Below are 24,911 nucleotides of genomic sequence, written 5' to 3'. Positions count from 1 at the left end.
GCATGGTATACACCAATATACGAAATACGAGTTGATAAATAATACAAAATCGGTACAAAATACAGAATTGGTAATTTCAACTACAGAAGTAATATGAATAAATGCGTAACACATTCCAAGACACAAAAGGGTAAGAGAGCTCTGCCCTTGCGAGCTTACATTCTAAAGGAATGGGAAGGGAACAAGAGGCGGGGTAGTATACAATATTCATACCTAGAGGCAATGTGTTTTAGGTTATATAGTAGGAGTACAACTTGGCCCGAGGTCAAAGGGGAACTGGCCTAAGGTAGAGCGTATACTTGATGGGAAGAATGAGTTTTGAGGGCACGTTTAAAAATATTAAAGATTAGAGAGTGATGGATGTGTTGTGGCAGAGGATTCTAGAGGAGGGGTGAAGCTTGTAAAAAGTTTTGTATACGTGAATGTAAGGTGATTCTAGAAGAGGACAACAGCAGGTCATGTGCAGATCTGAAATTACAATTGGGTTGGTATCTGGAAACTAGTGAGGAGATGTACACTGGAGAGAGATTGTGGAGAGCTTTGTAGATTAGGGTTAAGATTTTGAACTGGATCCTCAGGTTAATTGGTAGCCAATGAACAACTTGACAGAGAGGAGCAGCAGAGGAAGAGTGAGAAGAAAGATGAATGAGACAAGCAGCGGAGTTCAGTACAGAGTGGAGCGGTGGCAGTCTGTTAGCTGGTAGTCCACAAAGTAGTACATTACAATAGTCCAGACGAGATATTATAAGTGCATGTATTAACATTTTAGTTGTGTCCTGAATGAGAAGTGAGAAATTTGTTTTTGATATGGAAATGACAGGAGCTAGTTAAGGAGTGAATGTGAAGAACAGAGCAAGGAGTCAAATACTATTCCTAAGCACTGTGCTTTGGGAACTAAAGTTATAGGGGTGTTATTAACATTTATCGTTATATCAGGCAGAGAAGTGGACAGAGACGGTGGAAAATGGTCAGATCTGTTTTACTCATATTAAGTTTTAAGAAGTGAGAGGTCATGTAAAGAAGCTATTAGACTACAGCTGTTCAAAGCCTTTAAAGGCCAAAGGTGTAGACTTTCGTTATCATCCTCCGTGGCCCAGCATATATATCATTTCTTAATTACATTTGGCTTCTTATTTCTGAAGGTGAATCTGATATTGGCATACAGATGAGATGATTAGGCTCTACTAATTCTGCTGTTCTTGTAGAAACTGAACACGACTAGTCTACTTTGTTTTAAGAATCCTTCCCTTTGAAGATCTTGGCTATACAATATTGGATGGACCTATTTCTGATCAGGATATCAAATGAAACTCACTTGTACAAAGTGTTAATTCTTCGCTCCTACCTTATGATCCTAATTACAATCTTGGACGCCTCTAGTACAAGTACTCCTAGTATCTAGCATTTAACCATTGCTGTTGGTATTCACTATCCCGTCTATCCCCACCTTCCGCAATCTGCAGCTTGTAACTCAACCAGAGGAACACAAAACTGACGGCACTATTTCTTTCCCCGCTTGCAAATATTTATTTCTATAGGCTGTGATTCCGCTTCTGAATTCACATGCGGGGAAATGCTGCAAAACGTCCACAGTGGAAACGTATACCTGAACTAGGAATGATATGAAGGCTGACATATTTATTTCTTTTTAAACAATACAGATTGCCTGGCTGTCCTGCGCCTATCTCTAATAATTTTAGTCGTAGACCCTGAGCAAGCATGCAGATCTGATGTTTCTGACTGAAGTCTGACTGGATTAGCCACATGCTTCTTTCAGGTGTGTTATTCAGACACTACTGCAGCCAAAGAGATTAGCACTACTGTTAGTTATTCCCATATTATTTAAAAGGAAATAAATATGGCAGCCACCATATCCCTCTTGGTTCAGGTGTACTTTAAGTGTGATGAAAAGCCTCTTAAAACATAAAATGTGTCTAGCTGAAGATACTGTTTATCCCCGTACTCATTATTTTTATTATTTTCTCATCCTCTACAGACTTACAGAACTTTTTTAAAAATTCCCCTCCTGCTGTGGAACTTCCTTCCAAAAGCTGTTTGGCCCTCACCCACCCTTACAATCTTTTATAGCAACCTATGTAGTTAAAAAAAACCAAAACAAAGTCTTGTAATAGTAATAGCTTTTAATGGCTAACTGATAAAGTTAAATGATGCAAGCTTTCTGTGACCTAGTCCCCTTCTTCAGGCCTATTTCCAGATGTGAGCTGAAGTAAAACACTGATGCAGGTAAATAGTAAACACAAAGATGGCAGTTGTGCTGGTTACTGTTTAGCAGTTAGATGCAGGGGCGTAGCAATAGCCATAGCAGCTATAGCATCTGCTATGGCTGCTATGGGGCCCTGGAGCATAGTACTTCATGTATTCACCAATAACCTTCTTGTCTTTCTTTACCCTTTGTCTCAGTGTCTCAGTGCCCATGAACTATATGTGCAATGTTGATTGCATTAGAATGTAAATTGCCCATTTAACTCATATCCACAGGGTAGAGGCAGGTGGCAGTGCTTAAAAGTGCCTACATCTGAGGGACCCATGGAAGTTTTGCTATGGGGCCCCATAATCTCTAGCTACACCACTTAGATGTCAGGTGATGATCAGGCTGGAGCCAGTGAGCTCATGAAATCCAGCAGGTTTCTGGAAATCATGAAGCCAAGTCAATCATGTTACATAAGGTGTCATGAATCCCATTCCACAATTTAAACCTTCTGTTAATGTCTTCAACATTTTCATAAATTTGTACTCAGAAATCTTACTTGTTTTTTCATGTTTTAAGTAACCCTTAAAGGGGTTCTGTGGATTATTAAAAAAACAAAAACTGACACTTACCTGGGGCTTCTGTCGGCCCCCTGCAGCTGTCATGTTAATTTCAATTCCGTGGAATCCGAATGAGCATCCCTAGCCAGGATTCAGTCACTGATGCCACATCATTGATTACAGTGCTCCAGTACTGCTATGTAAGGTGTGTACAGATTGCTAAATGTATAGTTCTAAAGGTGAACACACAATACAATAAAATGATCCGATTTTACGGCAATTCGATAAAAAAGATCAAATTTCCCCAAAAATCTAAAGCTTTTTTTTATTTGCGCAAGAAATCCAATCGGATTTCCAGTTTTTATTTGATAAAAGTCAATCGGGAATGGTGGATTTTTCTGATCAATTTTAATGAAAATTGAATGGTGTGTGGTAGATTGTCAGTTGATTAACCTGTTGCCGACTGCTCCACGCCGATTGGTGCGAGCAGTGCGGCAGCCCCAGGACCGCTCCACGCCCATTGGCGTAAACGGTCTTCTATGGGGTTAGCAGGAGATCGCGCGCAGGATACGCGCGCATGTCCTGCTTGGGGGGGCGGAGCTCTACCCCGCCTTCAGTCTCCGATCGGCGATCGCCGCTCGGAAGACTGTTAGACGGCGTAATAGCTGAATTACTTTGTACAGCGTTGCGATCTGCAGCGGCGCAGTACTGGGGACAGCCGTGTGACACGGCTGTATCCCTGGGACACAGGGAAGCGATCCGCTGTGATAGGCTGAAGCCTATCACAGCCGATCGCAGTGATTGGCTGGCCAGGGAAGGGAGGGAGGGATCTAAGATAAATAAAAAAAATAGTACATTTTATTAAAAATTCAATAAAGTAAATATTGACAAAAAAAAACACCTGGGGGGGCGATCAGACCCCACCAACAGAGAGCTCTGTTGGTGGGGAGAAAAGGGGGGGGGGAATCACTCGTGTGCTGTGTTGTGCAGCCCTGCAGCTTGGCCTTAAAGCTGCAGTGGCCTATTTAGTCATAAATGTTCTGGTCACTAGGGGGGGTTAACACCGCAGTCATCAAGTGGTTAATACACACACCCTAGCAATTTTCTCAGAGTTTCCTATTATTTTTATCATAATTGAGGAAAAATGTAACTTTTGTGTGTGGTACATTGGTCAGATTTTTGAAATGTTACAGTCAGTCAGAAAAATTGATTGCTATTCTTGAACAATTATTTAAAAAATTGTATGGTGTGTGGCCATCTTAAAGGTGACCTCTTCAGTCATGCATTTATCTTATCATTATTTATGCCACTTCTGTACAGTATATACACCGTGTATTCTCTGCTGTACAGTAACATGGAAGATTCTAGTGCTATATTTAACCACTTTATGACCGCTCCACGCCAATTGGAGCGGATGCGGCGGCAACCCCAGGACCCCCTAACGCCGATTGGCGTGAGGTCCTTGGGAGTTTGCAGAGGCTCATCCCCACTCTGATGGCTCCGCTCCGCCTTCATTCTCCCAGCGGCGATCGCTGCTAGGAGACTGTTAGACGGCGAAACCACCATCTATTTACTAGGTACAGCGCTGCGATGTAAGGCAGCTCTGTACAGGGGACAGCCGTGTCACTCGGCCGTCCCCTTCAGAGGCACAAAAGCGATCCGCTGTGATAGGCTGAAGCCTCACCTGGCGATTGTGCTGATAGGCTGACGGAGGGAGGGGAATAAAAAAAAAGACTGAATTTATTTGAAAATAAATAAGAAAAATATTTGTTAAAAAAACAGAAAGCACTGTTGGTGAGGAGAAAAGGGGTACGGGGGGGGGGGGGGGGAGGGGGGGGGGGATTACTTGTGTACTGAGTTGAGCAGCCCTGCAGCGAGGCCTTAAAGCCGCAGTGGTCTACTTGTTGAAAAATGGCCTGGTCTTTAGGGGGGGGGGGGGGGGTTAAACACTGCAGTCCTCAAGTGGTTAATCATAATACAGAGCTGTAAAAGAGGCTAGTAGATTGATCATATAGATCTTCTAGTTACTTTTGAAAACTATGAGCTGTAAATGCATCACCTTGTTCTTGAATTTGAACAGGCTTCATTTGTTCTTCCTAGTCACGCTTTGAATTTTTGCAATGACTTGCCTTTCAAGAACGTTCTGTGATATTTGAGAGAATAAACAAGACAATTATCATTACATGGAACCAAGAGGATAATGCAATGTGTATAAGATAGAAAGGCCAAGACTGCCCTCTTCTGTCTGTTTTTAGCATTGCATCACAAACCGGTCACAAATGGCAATCAACATGCAAAAAGCTGTGTATACAAAATGTCATGTATTAAAACCAGAACACAGAAAATTGGAGTGAAGATGGAGCAGGTGCTCAGCGCAACGAATCATGGTTCTTTTACACAATGTTTCTCTTATTCCCCTGCACTGGTTTTGATATATCAGCTGCACTAGCATTTTCATATTTCTTTTATGAGGTGCTTATAGTCAGTGAGTTGTCATGCTGACCCCTACTTGTCCATACTGTGCCTGTCTATACATTGTGAGCATTGTATTATTGTTGTAGTTTTATGTGGTTTCTAAATTTTCTTTAACTTTTTATTGCAAAATGATTAAGGGCAAAGGACAATCAAATTTTACATTTGCACAAAAAGAAAAGGCATTGGGTGTCATATGCTATACAAAGCAGGTGTAAACGTAAAAGGTCTCAAATTGTACATATAATCAGCTTGTTGATAAAACAAAGAAAACCCCATTAGGCAAAATCTCAAACATACCAACAAAATAAACAATACAAAACTGTATGTGCAAGGCTTCTAGATCATATGCTGAATTTATCCTTACTTCCTGTCATAGCAGTGTTTTTTAAATTAAAGGAGAACTGTAAGCTAAAAAAAAAAAAGTTTAACTTACCTGGGGCTTCTACCGCCATGCTCACCCTAAACCCCCCCGGTCAATGAGTAGTACACTTTACACTTAGTGGATAAAGGCTTGGGCTTTGTCAGAGACCCTGATATCTTCCCAAATCACCCATCTATGCACACATTTTTCTTGGTTGCCTTGAGCGGAAGGCATTAGATCATCAAACCTCATGAATTTGCTAATCATAGAGAGTAGTTCAACTAGTGTGGGGGGATCTGTGTTTTTCCATTTTCAGGCAATTAGGGTGCTAGCTGCTATGAGATTAAATATAAAAATAGATCAAATCTAAAAATAGATTTATTTTTTTTTGACATTGGAGATAGAACCTGGAATAGCTGAGAGTAAAGCTATCTCAGGGGCAGAGTGTATATCCACTAGATAAAGTAACTTATGCAGTTCAAATACTTTATCCCAGAAGGGGATATGGGCACCCCTTCTGAGATAAAGTATTGCCCCACCAAATGTGTAAATAGTTGCCAGTGTCAGCATTGCGTCTCCAGCAGTTAGGGGGAACCTCAGGAAAGTACATTACGATTCATTTATGTGTATTATTTTAAATGTTTCTGATTTTAAATATTCTTCAATAACGTTTTCTTTTTTTACCACTAAATACACAGGTAGTGAGCTTTGCCAGCCTGAAGTTTGACAAGTCTGATGACTGGATGATACTGAGTGTCTTGTGGTGCTCTATAGTACAAGCCCTTCTGCTGCCCATGTTCCTTTGGGCCTGCGATCGCTACAGAGCGGACGTGAAAGCTGTCTGGGACAAATGCATAGCGATCATGTCCAACGATGATGAAAATGAAGGTGAGAGAATAAATTCCAAAAATCATGAGTTTTTCCTCTGAGTTTTGGGGCTGCTGTAATAAGTGTTTTGTTTTTGCATGGTATCCTGGCCCTGTGTTTAGATTCCATTGACTGGCGTAGGAGGTTAACTTTCTTAAGCTTTGGTTAGTACCAAGATAGGTAGATCTGAGGGTAGGGTTATTTTACCAGTCAGGGTTAGATTAGTTTAAAGAAAGCCTAATGAAAACACAGGAAAGAGAAGCAGAGCATGAGATGAAGAGCAGTGAAATCTGTTTTCCTACAGTGAAAACTGCATTCCTGCATTTTCATTAGTTTTGAAATCACAAGGAAAAGTGTGCTCCATGGAAACCGAAAATTTGTGCGCGGTGGAAGTTTGGGTACCACTATAGGCGCCATTTCAAATATCGGCATTGATGGGGAATTTTGGCCCACTATTTGTAGCCTTATTTTACATTGTGAGCGGCCCCAGTGCCTGATATTTATCAGGTGCCCAAATTCCCATCAATGCTGATATGTGAATGGACTATGGCGGCATTTGAAACATTTGTGGGGTTTTGCTTTTTCCGTCGGATTGGTGTTGGGGGGTAGGATAGTTAAGGTTAGCCATGGGGAGGTGGGTGGCTGAGGTTAGCCATGGTGTGTGGTTAAGGTTAGCCGTGGGTGGGTGGTTAAATTTAGCCGTGGGGAGGGGGGTTTAGGGCTACCTGTGGGGGGGGGGGGTGTTTAAGGTTAGGCGTCAGTAAAGGGAGGGTTCAGTCTGAGAATAGGGATATGTTTAGCTTTAGTAAAATGTTGGTACAATATAATACAATTAAAGTGCAAAGGACGGGAAGGAGACAGGGGAGTGCGAACAGTGGCACTGTGCATGCGCCGACTGGCTGAAGCTCCCGAGACACATTACAGAAGATCGAGGCGGCGGAGGATGGCATCCAGGGAGTGATCAGGCCAGAGGGGGCTGGAGGTATGCATTTTTTTTTTCAGTCATCTCTGGTACCTGACACATCATTGATATGCTATTCAGGTCTCTTTTTTATGCTAATCAGTAGTACCCACTTAGCTGTTAAAGGGAACCTAAACTGAGAAAGATATGGAGGTTTCCTTTTAAATAATAACAGTTGCCTGGCAGCCCTGCTGGTCACTTTGGCTTCAGTAGTGGCTGAATCACACTCCTGTAACAAGCATGCAACTATTCCAGTCTGATTTCAGTCAGAGCACCTGATCTGCATGCTTGTTCAAGGGCTGTGGCTAAAGTATTAGAGACACAGGATAAGCAGGAGAGTCAGACAACTGGTATTATTTTAAAAGGAAAAATCCATATCCTTCTCAGATTAGGTTCCCTTTAAAATTTCTTAATAAGCTAGTAACTATGTAGAAGTATTCCATAAAACATAATGTGCTAAGAATAGCTCAGCGGTGCCCCTTCCTATAGGTGTCACCCTAGACTTCTGCCTGTTTTGCCTATGCCTAAAGACAGCCTGTTCATTCTTATTTTCTATTTACCAGTAATGGCACCACATCTTACATTCCCTTCAGTTTGTGTTTAACCTCTTTATTTCTTGATATTGGAAGCTCTTATGGACAGGATCATCCTTCTGACTGTGTCATGGGGGTAACTGTATGTTGCTTTGTTTTTTCTGCTAATTACCTTATACCAGGCTCTCTGTCCAACGGTGCGTTATCTGCATTACACTTATTTTTATCATAGAATTGTATAATTGCCTCTGTCACTGCAATTGTAAAGTACCACAGAATATGCTTGTGCTACATAAATCTGTAATGATATTAATTGTCACGCACCACTCTCGGGTTATCTTGGCATTAGTTAGATCTGAGGGTTAATGTTAGTGTTAGAAGTAATTTAAAGGGGAAGGGTGAAGGTTACTGTTAGGTTTAGCTTAGTGTTAGGCTTCAGGGTGCCTAACATGTCAGTGTTATGTTGGCCACAAATAAGTAGATTTTAATGTTTTTTTTATTCTAATCAAAATTAAAGCAATCACAAACAAATGTATAACAATTGAAGGCAATAAGGCAATATGTTTCCTGCATATTGCCTTATTTCCTGCATATTCAATTTAAATTATTTAAATGAGCAGACTTTCCAGTTAAACAATTTCAATGCATTTTGATAAAAAATGGTTTTAAATTTACAATTCTATTCCTACACACTGTGATTTTTCCATGTAACTGATTTCTTTATCCCTCAATGCCCTCTTAATGGATTGGTGAGATTGAAACAAATTGGGAGCCCATAGTTAGTGAAGGTTTAAGGTTAATGTCAGGTGTTGAGTTTAGTACTAGGCACATCTTGGCTGACATAAATTATTAGCTAGGAAGGTATCGGGGTGAAGTGAACATTATCTTTGATGACAGTGCTACATCAAAACATGTGAGTTTGTGCATTGAATCGGCGAATCAGCTCAGAGGACCTCTAATTTCTGTACAAAATGGAAGAAAAGGTATCATTGTCTCCTACTAGCGACAAGCTCATCCATAAGACATTTAGACTCATTACCCTACCAACAACAGGGCAGGTAAATACTCAAGACGGAGTCACAGGCAATTCTAATTTCATTAGAAACAAAATATCGAATATTGAAAATATCAAATATCCTGGATCAATTGGTTAAAAAAAAAATGTGTTAGTAGTTATGTATCCTAAGCATAGAAATGCAAATAATTTATGACCTTCCATGCATGTAGCTCCTTACAAGCCTGTGCATTTGAATGAAGCCACTCTCTAGCTATGCTTCAACCATGGGTACTGATGTTCCAGTTACCCCTGAGATGACTGAAGGTTATTGGAATTCTTCTTATGGGTGTAAAATGTGCAAGGGCATCCTATTCTAAACAATATCAAACTGTGCACATTCTGAAGTCACTTTCTGTATGCCAGGGCATGAACTGAAAGCATCCTGGAATCTGTATCCTTTTGTGTCCACTGTGTAGATTTCATGGTGATGTGATTTACCTATTGTTCTAGATCACAGTCCTGATGGTGGCATCCACTCTGACCTCATCTATGAGAGACCTTATGACTACAATTATGGGGGTGACCTCATGGCCATGGAACGCATCACAAAATATGACATTTCAGCACTGGAGAGGGGAATTCCACAAATCTATCCAGTGAAAGACCCACAAGAAGATAAAATGCATTATCTCCAGGTATCAGGATCTCTGATTCTACAACTGCATGTCAGTGATGATCAGTGACCACTATTACTAAAATAAGACAAGAAATCCAGGCAATTCACCTTCGTATATCAAACTCCCAATCACAACCTTAAAATTTATGGGGATGGTGCAAAACTGCTGTAATAATGCTGTAATGGGGAGTATGTGGAATGCAATTTAACTGTGCATGGGAATAGGAACAGCAGTAATACCATGTGAATGCTGGGTAATGAGATATATGTAGAATTCAGTATATTTTACATTACAGCGGTATTACCACAATCTCTTATCTCCATGCGCAACCCATCCTAAATACTGTGTTATTACCTCAGTTTTAACCCTCTTCACATCCCTATGTAACTGTCTACCTTCTATGGAGCTCCCTGCCTTGTAGCCAGTAGAACTAGAAGTCTAAGGGCCTGTTTCCACTACACACAGATTGAATGCAGAATGGATGCAGAAAAACTGACTCCAATAAATGCCTATGGGCCTGTTTCCACTAAACGCGATGTTCCTGATGCAGATTTTCCCATAGGCATTCATTGGAGTCAGTTTTTCTGCATCCAATCTGCGTGTAGTGGAAACAGGCCCTAAATCAGTTGCTCTCAGTTATAACTGAAAGAAAACTGATTTTCAAAGTAATGCCCATGTTTTCCTATGGCCTCTTTTACATTTAATGCGTTTTAACTGAAATCTTCTTCCCAATGCACTGCTATGGAAAAAACGTGTACCAACGCGCACTAATGCGTACTTACGCATACTAGCGCAACTGAGTAAGTGTAAACGGGGCTAACTGATTTTGAGTTTGCAGAAGAAGATCCAGCAGAGGGAGCTCATATTCTGTAAACCCACATGAAGCTGTATCGCAACTGCAGCAGTCCTAAAGGTTGCATGACACAAGTCCCCCCTTTGTAAATGGCTCCAGTTCAGTGTTTAAATCCAACATTAGTCAATCAATGAAGTCTGAGGGCTGCAGAGGCAGCACTGAATGACATAGGGGAGTTCTTATGGCAGCCTTCATTTTTTTTAACCACTTGCCGACCGCGCACTCATACCGCACGTTGGCAAAGTGGCAGCTGCAGGACCAGCGACGCAGTATTGCGTCGCCAGCTGCAGGCTGATTTATCAGGAAGCAGCCGCTCGCGCGAGCTGCTGCTTCCTGTCAATTCACGGCGGGGGGCTCCGTGAATAGCCTGCGGGCCGCCGATCGCGGCTCGCAGGCTAAATGTAAACATAAGCGGAAATAATCCGCTTTGTTTACATTGTACGGCGCTGCTGCGCAGCAGCGCCGTAAGGCAGATCGGCGATCCCCGGCCAATCAGCGGCCGGGGATCGCTGCCATGTGACAGGGGACAGCCTGTCACTGGCTGCACAGAACGGATAGCATCCTGTGCAGCCCCGATCACCGGGGATGAGCAGATAGAAGAGGGAGGGGGGAATTTCGCCGCGGAGGGGGGCTTTGAGGTGCCCCCCCCCCCCCGCAACATACCAGACAGGAGGAGCGATCAGACCCCCCCTGCACATCATCCCCATAGGGGGGAAAAAGGGGGGGCGATCTGATCGCTCTGTGTGCCCGCTGATCTGTGCTGGGGGCTGCAGAGCCCACCCAGCACAGATCACAAAAAATAAAGCTGGTCCTTAAAGGGGGGTAAAGGGTGGGTCCTCAAGTGGTTAATAAGTATAAAATATAATAATAGTTATGATGCCCTGAGGAACCAAGGGAGTTCTTCTTTAACCACAGATTCAGTAACTACAAATCCATAATCGTTTGATGATTCCAAGATGTATTCCATTGATGTTTAGGGGCTAGAAGGGATGTTTTGAAATTTCAAAGCAAATTTTACTGATTTGTCTTGCTAGCTGCTAGATTTCTTGGTTTACTAGTCGGGTTAATCCTATAAATGTGTCATGTGACCTGTATTCTTGAGGACACATTAGATGCTTCTTTTTCCATTAATTTTTAGGCTGGACTCACAGTGGGCTATTGCAGTGCATCGTAACAGCCGCATTGTAAGGCAGAATGTGGCATAGCAATACAAAGCAATGTGACATTCACTGTAGTGTGTTGCATAATGCACGCTTTATAATGTGCGTGAACTACAATGGAGACTGGACATAGACTTTAATACAAAGCCTGCATGCAGTGAGTTAGAATAAAGTTAGAATAAATCAATCCATTAGGCACTGTGAAAAGGCCCATAAAATTGTAAGGGCAGTGAGTTGACATGCAGAATTATTCTGCAACCCAGACCACTGTGAACTAGCCCTACCTCTATTAAAACTACCAATAGAATTGTTTCTGTATATCACAACATTGCCAACCAGAGACTGTACAAGGAACATAAATTACTTGCTTAGGAGTATTTGTTGCAGAAAACATATTCTGACCCTGTAAGAGGAAACTATATAGAACACTGATTACGTCTTCCTTTCAGTCAAAGGGGCACTATTACAAATTAAACATTTTTCAGGTACTGTCATGCAAGATTAGCAATGTTTAACTTAGTTAAATTGGCTGGTAAAAAACTAATCTGTACACTGACTGATATGTCTGAGGTGAGAATCTCCTCACCAGCTGAGTTACCGACGTCCAGTTCACTTACTGACGTGATTACAACTGTTAGCAGGCACACCTGGCTGTTATGTCACTCCCCCCCCCCCACACGCACGCGCCCGTGAGGCTGAGATAGCAACCTCCCTCCTCCCTGTGTCCTTGGCTGTAGCTCTGTGAGTAACGCTGATTTCGGCTGGGGGGACACGTCACTGGCTCTAGCCCCCCCGTAGATACCCCCACAACCAGCAAAGACCTGTCCTCTCTGATCAGTAAGATCTGTCAATTTCTGCTAGAAATTGATAAAAAATGTGATCGGCTGGCATGTTGGGGCAACATGTCTCATAGTGTATGGTCACTTTTAAGAACCATCCCAATATAGATTTTGAAAGTAATCTTGAAGCAAACTAAATTTGTAAAAGTGAATAATACTTTTCTTTGGCTAACTAAATACAACAACAGCCTTTTCAGTCATCTCAAGCCTCTCTTGTCTAAACAAGAGACAACAAATACTAATAAGTTCAGTAAACCAATGAAAGGTATAATTTAAAGAATAACTTTAACCAAGGATTGAACTTTGTCCCAATCAGTAGCTGATACCCTCTTTCCCATGATAAATCTTTACCTTTTCTCAAATAGATCATCAGGGAGAGTCTGTGTGGCTGATATTGTGGTGAAACCCCTCCCACAGTGTGATGTCATGACCATGGTCTTGACAGTCTGCTGTCTGTGAATCTTGTTGCATTGTGGGAAATAATGGCTTTTTCCAATTGCCAAGCAAGCAGTATCTCCCTCTGTGCATAGAACTCTCAGTAACAAACATTCTGTACAAATCATCTGGCAGAACTAAAGATGTTACCAGCAGTGATACATTTCAGAATGTAAATCAGGGTGAGGAAAGATTTTACAATGGGCAAACACTGACTAAATAATTTATAAATGAATATTGTAAAACTAAGCAATTTTATTAATTATATTATTTTCACTACAGTTTCTCTCTAAAGCCGAAGCTTGGGTCAAAAAGGAAATACTTACCTAGGAAGAGGAGGGCCTCTGCATCCTGTAAAGGCTTTCCACAGCTTCCTCTGGTCTCCCATTGCTGCTCATGGAGCCCTCCCAAAAATTTCTGACAAGAGCTTGTCAGCAATCTGATTGGGCTGCACTCTTCTTCAAGCAGGGCTGTGCTGCGTGCACAAGTCACTAAGCGCTACTGCGCAGGGAGTTTTTCATTTTTGACCCGCACTTCAGCTCAGGTTCACTTTCATTTTCCTGCTTCTGCCTTACTAGCCACAACACTCCAATGACTGCTAATGTGAATTTGTCAGTGACAGATAAGGGGAGGGGCAAAGCTCAAAAGTCAGCAACGGATTTTGAGTACAACAAAAGTACACACATGCAACTTGTAGTATCTACAAATAAACAGCAGTATCAGTTTGAAGAAATTAGTAAGTAGTCTTGTCAGCTACTGTATCTATTTTCTTATGAAATGAATGCCACTCTAATGCCATGCTCCATTAATTCCTCTCCCACGTCTGCTGTATCTTCCACTCTGGACTCTGCATAGTCATCCATTGCTCACATTAAGGTTACATCCACAGTGGAAGCTGCATTGCATTCCCTGTAAAAACAGAACACAATGCAATGGAACAAAAAAATTGCACCACACATTATGTACTCATATATACTAAGGAACTCACATGAAAGGAGGCAGTTGTTATGAGCATACACAAAGATTATGTTTCAAACATTAAAGGGATCCTGAGCAGAGGTAAAAAAAGGAAATCTGGACTTACCTGGGATTTCTTCCATTCCTCCATAGCCCATGAGGTTCCTCAGTACCCTCTGGGTCCCCTCCGTGGTCCTGCTGGCGGCCCTGATAGGCGCGCAGCTTCAGTTGTGCATGTGCTGTTGCTGTAAGGGTCCTGCGCATGCGCGGTACTCAAAAGACTAACCCACGCATGAGTAGGACCCATATGGCAACAGGCGCAATGATGTGCCAGGTTCCTTGACGGACCACGCATGCGCAACTTCACCCGAAGTTGCAAGGTTTACGGAGCCGCCAGGGGGACCACAGAGGGGATCCAGAGGACACCAAAGGACCTCGCGGGCTATGGGACGTTGGAAGAAGCCCCAGGCAAGTCCAGATTTCCTTTTTTTACCTCTGCTCAGTGTCCCAACGTACAGTACACAAACACACACACACACACAAGAAAAATGTCAGACATCCGGCAACTACATATTATCACTATCATTATTAATAGAGATGCACAAAATTTATCCTAACAAACAAATCTTCAATAATCCAGGGCTGGCATTGAATTTAGCTAAACAAAGGCTCTAGCTGTTGGTTGATTAACCAGCTGCCAGCTAATTCAGCAGCTGCTTAGTTTGATTAGCTCAATTTATTTCCCTCCCTGGGTCAGTGGAAATTTGCATTTGTTGTTTATCACTACTAATTCTAGCTGTAAGTGAATTCAACTTACTGAGAGTATTTTTATTCCAGTTTACTTGAAGAAGTTACATTGGCATGTGCCGTTCCCAACAAGAAAAGCATTTAACATGCCTGCACCATAATAGGTTTTGTATTTATTTGTCAAAAACTAGTGCTAGGAATTTCATACTACATTCCGTGTTCGAATCATATTTTTGATTGTCTCACTGTTTTGTTCTTGTTATTGTTTTTAGTATACATGATTATTATGCAGAGCAAAATGAAGATTGGCAGCACAGAGGGATAGAACAATTTGCACGTAATGATTCTTATTTTTAAAAATAATAGCAATTTAAAAGTTAGAACAAATACATTATTTTTGCTGATTTGGTTAGAAATTAGTTTGTTATTTTAATTTGATTTTTTTTTTTGTTTTGTTTTTTTTTTTTCATTTTGCAAGGGAATGTCCCTTAACAATATTTTGCTTGGACTTTTTGCTGCTCGTTTCATGTGTACTTTTTGCTGATAAGGTGGTTTATTCTTAAATTATATTTATAGCTTTATTGTATGTTTACTCTCCAAATATAAATGTCTGTTGAAATAAAAATTGGGAGCAGTTTCAAGTGCAATCAAACCACACCCATTCATTACAATTGTGTTTTCCACCTCAAAATAAGAGCTCTATTTGTTTTTCTTTTTCATTGCTAGAGCTCTACAACATAAATATTGGATATATTAACCTGAATTTTCTATGCCTTCAAATTTGTTTAGCTTACAACTTTAAAGGGAATGTATAGTATTTCCAAATATATTTGTTGCATTTATTTATTATCTCTAGTAGTATTTTTTTTACACATTTAAAATAGTTAAAATAGTAAACTTCATATTTGCATATATTGGTATGGAGCTGCACCTGATGCTACACAGGGCAATTCTGTAGACAGAATAGCTTCTTGTTTTGGGTCTTTTTTTAGCAATAATTCTATTTAAAAAAAAATGTAAAATGTCACTATGCATTCTCTTTAAGTGAATGTGCACAGAAGGGTACAGTTATCATGGTTCTAATGCTGGGAATACACGGTTCATTTCTGGCGCTCGGTTCTCCTCTCGATAGTTTTTACCGCTCGATTCTGCAGTCGATTCTCTTATCTTCCGCTTGTTTTTCATATCTTTTTTCCATTCACTTCTATCAGAAATCGAACGTCGAAAGGATCGAAAGGGAGATCGGACATGTCGGAAATTATCTATCGAACCATCTAATCACCTCAAAAACGGACCGTGTATTTCCAGCATAACAGTGTTGTCTTTGAAAAGAGCTGGAAGTTTTCCCTTGAATGCTATCCCATTGGTAAAGGGAATGTATGTACTATTGCACAAGTCTAGTCTTCTGACTGACAAATCTGATTTTCCCTTATGGCACATGTGTCGAACTCCAGGCCTGGAGGACCAGATCCATGCCAGTGTTTAGGATGGACTGAGAAAGAGAGGAATGTGTTATACCTGATGGACCACACCTTTCCTGATTCAGACCCATCAATTAATTTTACCTGTGTCAAAAATGTGTGAGGATCTCGGCCCTCGTAGGACCGGTTTGACATACCTGCCTTATGGACTATTTACTACACAGCAGTAAAATGAGAATCTGATGTATCAAACTGAAGACTTGCTAATCAATCCAGAATGTGATGACCCAAAGAAAAATGAAATATGCACTTTTAATATTATACATTTCTGCATTATTTACTGAAATTAATTTTAGCTTCTAAATGATTAATAAACAAATAAAATAAAAATGTGAAAAATAATACTATGCATTTCCTTTAAAATTGCCAAAGGGCATCCCTTCCTTGGTACTTGGGGTTTCTATTCTCAGCTGCTTGATGAAAAGGACAAAAAGACTACTTATCAAGGGAACACTTTCACTTTTAATATAGATATCTTAAATGTAACAAAGAAAAATCTGTACCTAGGTGGGTGCACTTTTAGAAGATTTATTCAAGTGTGTCTTTTTTATTTAGAATCTGCATGCCTTGATGTCCATTACCATGTATCAAACCAAAACATCCTACATCTGGCTTGTGTTGCCTAAAGGGTACTATAATTGGTGTTTCTAATATTTACCCTATACATTTTTCTACACAATGCTAAAAATTATGTTGCAGTACTCCATCTAAATATGGAAATTGTTCAGTGGCTTTTTTTTAGCCTGGCTTAGCAAATTAAAAAGTTAAAAATATTGGATTCTTGATCAGATAAAAACACACTGTCTCTGTCTTTTTTTTGTTTTGTTTTTTTGCCATAATGGCAAAAGTAAACTGTATGTCATTTTAAAGGAGAACTTGAGCCAAAACAAACATACTGTCATCAAGTTACTTTAGTTATGTTAATTAGAATAGATAGGTAATATAATCTCTTACCTGCCCTGTTTTAAAAGAACAGGCAAATGTTTGTGATTCATGGGGGCTGCCATCTTTGTCATGGGGGCAGCCATCTTTTTGGTTGAAAGGAGGTGACAAGGAGCAGGAGACACAGTTCCAACTGTCCTGTGTCCTGATTACCCCTCCCAGCTGCACACGCTAGGCTTCAAATCTCAAATTCAAAATGTAAAAAAAAAAAAAATGCACCAAAACAACAGAACGAGAACAACAAAATCAGAAATCCCATCATGCTTTGCACAGCATCAGGGGAAAAAAGCCCAGGCAGTTTTCTTCTATGCAGCTAAAAATGAGGCTTGTACAAGAGAAACAAAGTTCTGATGCTGTGAAACTGTTAAAGAAACACAAAGCCTTTTCAGTGCTGCTGAGTAGATTTTTAGTCCGGAGGTTCACTTTAAGCAAATCAGGTCCTTTGCATGCCGTGATCGGCAGGCATCCAATAAACGCCTGTGTTAAATTTTGGTTATCGGGCGCCAGAGCGGTGATATGGGCACCCGATGGGGCTATACATTTAATGGCTGTAGAAGATCCTATCCGATTGTCTACAACTATCGATAGTTAGTATTAGGCATAAGGTGGGGGAGTAAGACTTAGGCACCTGCATCGGAGGTTTAAGGGTTAGGGATAGGTTTAGAGTAGTGTATAGTAAAATATCGGTAACTTCAATGACTGATATTTTACTATTTGCGGCTTTTCCCTTTGCCCAGGTAATGCGGCAATGCCTCAATAAATACTCAGTTTTAGGGCTAGTGTATACAAAGCTATGAGTACATGCAGCTTTTTGACTTCAATCTAAAAAATAGTACACTTTGAGAAAGTGAGCAAATTAGTAGCAGTCAACCTGCACTGAAATTGTTAAAATGATAGATGGCATTGTGATGTTTCAATTCAGTATTTGTAATTGTTAGAGAGTTTTGCTATATATCTTTCAGTTTTTGTGTAAAGGGGAAATAATTAATTAATATTTTAAATATAATGAGATATAAGAAAATCTAATCTACAGTTGTGTCTAACACCAAGCCATGATGTGTTGTAATGGTTATTTTATTCATAGACAATTTAGTTTGCCACATTTTTAAAGAGACTTCATACCTTCATTATTCTAATGATATGTATATTTTTCTTAAGGTTCCTCCAACCAGACGCTATTCTCATGACGAGACGGAAATTTTTACTACAGGTCACATACCTGCTTTTCTTCATGGTTGGGGATCAGCTGAGGATATTGCAGCCATCTCTTTCTTTACACTGCCAAGACGGGATAGGCGTAGCAGCCTGGTGTTGTACCATGATGATGCCAGCTTGCAGTATCGAAAGTGTCGCAAGGCATCAGAGAGCCTCCTGTCTTTGAAGCATTTTACCTTGGAGGAACTTTACAGAGATGATTTCAAGTGCTTTAATCGAGAAGAGGTAGTCGGTTTTATAGACGAAACTCCTCTGCCCAGTCCAAGAAAAACTGTTAGGTCTTCTTCTATAGCTCTTATCCCAGACACTTTGCAACACCAAACAGCTGCTCATTTTACTTTGACAGACTTCGAGCGAGAGCCACACGTGTTACGAAGGGTTTCCAGTCATGGAAAAAGTTGTACTCTTAATGTCCCCGGTCACCTTAGACCCCATGAACACAGACGATACTATACAGAAGGACATCGAAGTACTCGGCACACTCAACGAAACATCCAGAAGATTGAACCTCAGAAAAATGAGGTAGCATTAAAGACTAACTCTGCTGATTGCAGCAGTTGCCAGATGGGCCTGGCCGGCACATGGACTCAGCAGGAACAAATTGACACAGTAGAAGGAAAAGGAAGTACAAATAGTTTTTTAAGTTCACCGTCAGCCTCTTCTGGATACATAACATTTAATTCAGATTCAATTGGATCTACGTCTTAGGGAATGACTCGATGCTATGACTTCTTAAATATCGAGATCTGCTATTTCAGGGTTTACATTCCTCTTTTTATTGCATTTAAGTTCCCACAACTAGACACAGCACCAAAGAACAGAACTTTTCTTAAACTTAAAAAAAAATAGTATTTTGCTTTTCTTAGGAGAAAAATTCAGGAAAATATGATTCACAGGTCATTATCAGCTTGGGTTCTTATGGAGAGAATAGAAGAAACTGCTGCAATCACTTAGTTCCTAAACTATTACACCCATTAGTCATTGAAGGAAGAAATGACATTCTCTTTACATGTCATCAATAAATATATTATTATATGCATGCATATGTAACTTTCTCTGTCCACTCTCTATAAGTGATTTTTTTTATATACACTTTAATCTTTTTTAATTCTGAATGAAATGTGTTAAAGTGCGAGTAACAGGCTCAACTGAAAAATATGTTGGTTCTTAAAAGAAAAAAAAACACAAAAATGTTGTGATTAGTATGTCTGTTATTTTATGTACTGTATCATACATTTAAAAAAACAACAACTTTAAAGTAATATATGTCAACATTTTTGTAATTAAAAACACAATGTTGAAATGGATTTTGATGAAACAGCAAAAGTTATGTTCAATATTTTTTACTTATCATAATTAGTTTCAGCTTATCATAACTTGAGGAAAAAAAATAAGCATCCTTTTTATTATGCGTTCTAATCTCTTTTGGCCAAAATATGTTTCTTCAATTTTGAGTTGATTGCTATGACTTTGTCAGCAGAATCAGTTATGCAATTCAATTAAATGCAGTTATTATGCCTTATGGATTCTGCTGCCTCCTCAAGCGATATCAGGGCCTCATGGCTGCTTTTTGATTTTGTGCGTTTCCCCTTTGGCAGCAAACAACATGTACCAGACAGCTGCAGTTCTGCCTGCTACTCTGACAGCTTCTCTGAGCTTTACTCTGCTTCCTCCAACCCCACAGTGATGCAGGTGGGTGTGAGTCCTGAATTCACTTACATCTCTGTTATCCTACTCAGATATATTTCATTGGTTAATTCCATGCACATTCTAATCAGTTATGTGTGCCATGAAAGGAAGGAAATGGATTGCAGAGGGATGTGCTCAGTTCAGACCTGACATGCAGATAACACATCACAGATATGTTAGTAACTGTGTTACGCACAGCATTTGTAGGTTTGGTCTTAGCAGAATGGAACATGATTTAGGCCCGGTTCACATTAGCGGTCGCGTCCGGAATCGCCGTGCCGGAGCCGGACCGCATGCGGAACGGACGGAACAGACGCACGGCATAGCAATGAAAGTCTATGCATCCATTCACATGCGTCCGTTTCGTCCGGACTAGATCCGGACCGGATCCGGACTCTGGCGTAAGACCCAACATGCGCTATTTTTTGGTCCGGCTCCTCCGGCAGACGTATCCGGAGCGGAGCCGGACTGCACCATCCGGCCAATACAAACCAATGAGAACCGGAGAGCGCACAACACACTGGCTATAAAATCCGGATGTTCTACCCCACTTCCTATGCGTATTGTAGCGGCGATTTTGGATGGGGACACATGGGCAAGCATTTTGGAGTGGAGCAGCAGTGACGTTTAACGTGCTGGAGATGTTGGCAGTATGTCGGAGGTGGAGGTGAGTTCTAAACAGCGGAGGGCCTGATTCCACAGGTCCACCTTCTGCTGACCTCCCAGACCCCAACATTTTTATTTTATTTCTACTCTCTTTTGCCAAACGGATCCGGATCGCATCCTGATGCACACCTGATGCAACCTGACCGGATCCGGATCGGATCCGGATCAGAACCGTACGGTTCCGATCCGGATCCGGTCCGGATCCGGTCAGGTCATCCGGTCCGTTTGGCAGAGAACCGCAAGTGTGAACCGGGCCTAAGCTGTCAAGCTAGCATGAAGAAGCTGAAACCCCATTAGTACTGGTGTATGTGTACAAAGCTCTGGTGGGGAGGGAAGGGGTTGAAGGAAAGGCAATAGCATGCATGTTGTCTGCATTAGTAATAAGAGAGCAGTTTGGGAATTATTTAGTACATTTATGCTATAACGTCAATTATGCTTCTTTAAAGTGAAACATAATTTCTAACTTTATTTTTACAGTGGAGAAGATTTTGCGTAGCCTTGCACTTTTATCGCTGTTATGCAGTGTCATTTCTGTTGGTGATTTTTTGGCTTCCTTCTAGTTCTCTGGACATGTGCCAGTGAGGCTGAAAATGAATAGAAACTTCCATTTTATGGTACAGCAAAAAAAAATAATATATTTTTGGATGTACACGCCCCTGTGGCTAATTCTGCCCACACTCCTTACAGTACAATGTGCATGTAACCATTCCTCATCTGTTCTTTTGGCCTTCATAGCACAGTCAGAAATCACATTATTGAATTTAATAATTAATTTTTAAGTTTTTTACCATCATAACTATAATGTTGTGGTTAATGTCTTAAAAGAATCCTAAAACAAGGCTTCTATATTTATTTCCTTAGCAATACCTGGCTATCCTGCTGATCTCTTTGGCTGCATTAGTATCTGAATCACACACCTGAAACAAGCATGCATCTAATAGAATCAGACTTCAATCAGAGCACCTGATCTGCTTCATTGTTCAGGGTCTATGGCTAAAAGTATTAAAGGCAGGGAATCAGCAGGACTGCCAGTCAATATGCATTGTCTAAAAGGAAATAAATATTGCAGCCTGCATATCCCTTTCGCTTTTGGTTCCCTTTAATGCTAGAACAGCATATTAGACTGGGATGTACATATACATTACTGTCCAAGTCCTTCCATGCTACCCACATCTAGAGAGATGTTGCCCACTTTCTATCGTTGTGACACCCAGGGATGTGTCAGTAGCTGAACTTTGGGAGAAAGCCTGGAGGGTGTTAGCAGCAGATTTTCCAAACGGAATACAGAGGAGGTGGTTTATCAGGAAAGGTGCAAAAAAGACTGATGCAAAAGTTGAACAGTTGCTCAAAGCAACTAGTCATGTCTCAGCTGTAAGACGAGACAAAAACAAAGCGAAAATCGCAAAATGAAAAAATGAAAAAAAAAAAGCGTTCTAAGCATGCTTTGCAGTGTGATTGCGTTTTGCAATTTGTGGTGTGAAATAGCCATCACCCTAAAGATTCACAGGCCCCCTGAGGCAGTGGTCCTCAAACTAAGTCCCGTGGGCCGAATGTGGCCCCCTGAGGCTTTTTTACTGGACCCCCACACACAAAAATGTATTATAGATGCAGTCAGCTACATCTTTAAATATTGGTGGTCCACATGTAGAATATAGCCAGAAAGCAGTAATTAGCTGGTTTCCAATCAAATTCCACATCAGGTGGCACTGTTGTCCAATTGTACTGCAGGTTGTCACCTGTCTGACCTGCAAATACTTCTACATCATGTTATGTATACTCCAGCCCCCCAGCAGTCTGAAGTATGTTGACCCGGCCCTCGGCCCAAAATGTTTGGGGACCCCTGCCCTAAGGTCATATTCAGACCAAACTCACAAGGGCATCATCAGCATTGCACAGAATTGTGATAATAAAAGGAACACAGAAAGCAGAACAAACTTAATAGAAGTTCTCAACCATCCATGATGTGTAAAAAGCCAAAAAAAAGTTTTTGTTGGAGTCTTGTCAGCCATGTTTACTGCTGTGTGTCTGTCCAGAGTGCAGAAAGGTCATGTCATTTGCTGATTTTGGAATTAGTGTCTTTTGCTCCTACACTGCAAGTCATGTGACTGATTTACAGAGGATTCCTTTCCTCATTGACTACAGTCCCAGCCTGTACCAGAGCTCAAATACGGTTCTGTAACTCTGAGTTTCAGCAATTCAACTCAGGCCCCAATGGAAAGAGATCTTGAGTGGTCCAGTCGCAACTGTAGACCCTCTAACATGACCCATTTCAGCAGGTGTAAATGAATCACCATAGTGATACACAGAACAAATGGGTATCCTCGATTATGGGAATTTCTCTAAACATTAATTTTCTAAATGCACAAAAATGTTCATCAAAGCCATGCCCAGTCTGATTCATGCAATAATTCAAATACATATAAAACGAGGACACTTCCTTTTCACTGCATTCAAAGAGCTTTGCACTACCTTCATACATACAAATCACTAACTCCTTATATTGTTCATAAAGCAAGATTATAATTCTCTGTTTAAAACTGTCCCCTCCTGAACTTCAGATCACCTTCCTGACTAATTTAATTATGTAATTCCTATATGCAGAGGTGTTGAGAGATGTATACCCCTCAGCATAGTATACTTAGCCATGCAGTTTAGTACGCCATAAAATAATACAGCTGGCAGGATTTTTTTTCCTTCTATGTTCATGCTACTCTCAGTGTGAATTTTCAGCTTCCTGGTTGTAAAATGCAGCAGGGTTGTGTGAACCACAAATCTGGTTGAACAGGATTGCATATCTTTTGCCAAGGTGCTTTCATACTAGGTTTTCCAACATGGTGCGCTCCCATGAGGTACGAAACACTACAACTAAGATATTCTCCTGCACTTCTACAATCCTGCCGATTAAAACCACATTTCAGCAAGGCTTGGTGTACAGAGGCGCCAGAGTAGAATAAAAATGTTTAAAAACCGTCTAAAAGAGGGGGATGTTCAGGTGGACTTACCTCCCTCAAAAATATAGAACTCAATTGAGTCACAATATATCAATACAAACAACGTTTTATTCAACTCCACTTAGTGCAACGCGTTTCGCAGGTGTGGTCCTGCTTCATCAGGCAAACAGGAGTATAACTCAATGGGTCTAGATGCAGAGGCGCTCACTTCTGCATCTAGACCCATTGAGTTATACTCCTGTTTGCCTGATGAAGCAGGACCACACCTGCGAAACGCGTTGCACTAAGTGGAGTTGAATAAAACGTTGTTTGTATTGATATATTGTGACTCAATTGAGTTCTATATTTTTGAGGGAGGTAAGTCCACCTGAACATCCCCCTCTTTTAGACGGTTTTTAAACATTTTTATTCTACTCTGGCGCCTCTGTACACCAAGCCTTGCTGAAATCTTGATTCCACCCTCGGTGGAGGGGTGCTACCCCGTTTCCTATATACAGAGAGCGACATCTTAATAACCTGAGTGGGGTCAGGTTCTAATACTCCCCACCTGCATTTGAAGTGGTTGCCTATGGGTAACCCATGTTTGTGAGTATTTCTTAAAGAGACTCTGTAACAAATTGTTTATCTTTATTTCTTCTATGCTATAAATTCCTATGCCTTTTCTAATGTGGTCTGGCTTACTGCAGCTTTTCCTAATTGCACAGTAGCTGTGTTATCTCTGTTATATGATCTAATCTTCTCTCTATAGTCGGCACAGTCAGGCTGAGGCAGTCAGACTGGAATGTGCAGGGCTGCTTGTGATTAGCTAGAAGCTGTACACACCCCCTGCAGGCTCTGTGTGACTAACACACTCTGCTTAGCTGAGCCTATTAGAAGCTGGTTAGTTTGTTTGTAAACACTGCCTAAAACTGGCAATTACAAGCCAGGTTTGCAGCAGAGAATGGCAGAAACAGCACAGAGGGGACCAGGAGCACATAATGAATAGAATGGTATGCTTTTTATTGTAAGAATTTCAGAGTACAGATTCTCTTTAATATTTTGCTTTAAACCACAACCAACTTAACAATACTACACCATATTGGGCTCTCGATTTCTCTTTGTTCTTCCAAGCACAGATTAAAACCACATGTTCTTAGTAAAATGTTGTATATTTTAATCAGTAACAAAGTAGGGGTTTGGGAGCCTTTTTTACCCCCCTTAAATGAGGTTTTGCTTGTGTGGAGCACTTTAAGTGTGTCTGTCTACATTGAGATTCAGGAAGAATTTTTATAATATTGGCATTAAGGTACTGTCACTTTTTAACAGGAAATCTGTATTGAGAAATACTGAAGCGGCC

The 24,911-nt window shown here is 40.8% G+C and overlaps 1 protein-coding gene across 1 annotated transcript in view; it reads left to right on the top strand.

Annotated features, from left to right (window-relative positions):
• Nucleotides 1–19,439, top strand: part of GPR153 (G protein-coupled receptor 153) — a 118,534-nt gene extending 99,095 nt beyond the window's left edge. The window contains exons 4-6 of the mRNA XM_068240524.1: nucleotides 6,304–6,493; nucleotides 9,474–9,658; nucleotides 18,213–19,439. Coding sequence (XP_068096625.1) covers nucleotides 6,304–6,493; nucleotides 9,474–9,658; nucleotides 18,213–18,977 — 1,140 coding nt within the window. The 3' untranslated portion in view covers nucleotides 18,978–19,439. The remainder of the gene's footprint in view (nucleotides 1–6,303; nucleotides 6,494–9,473; nucleotides 9,659–18,212) is intronic.
• The last annotated feature ends 5,472 nt before the right edge of the window (nucleotides 19,440–24,911 follow it).

This window comes from Hyperolius riggenbachi, chromosome 6 (genome assembly GCF_040937935.1).
Source record: "Hyperolius riggenbachi isolate aHypRig1 chromosome 6, aHypRig1.pri, whole genome shotgun sequence".
Lineage (NCBI taxonomy): Eukaryota > Metazoa > Chordata > Amphibia > Anura > Hyperoliidae > Hyperolius > Hyperolius riggenbachi.
Note: the sequence above shows the minus strand (reverse complement) of the source record. Positions and strands in the feature narration are given on the sequence as shown.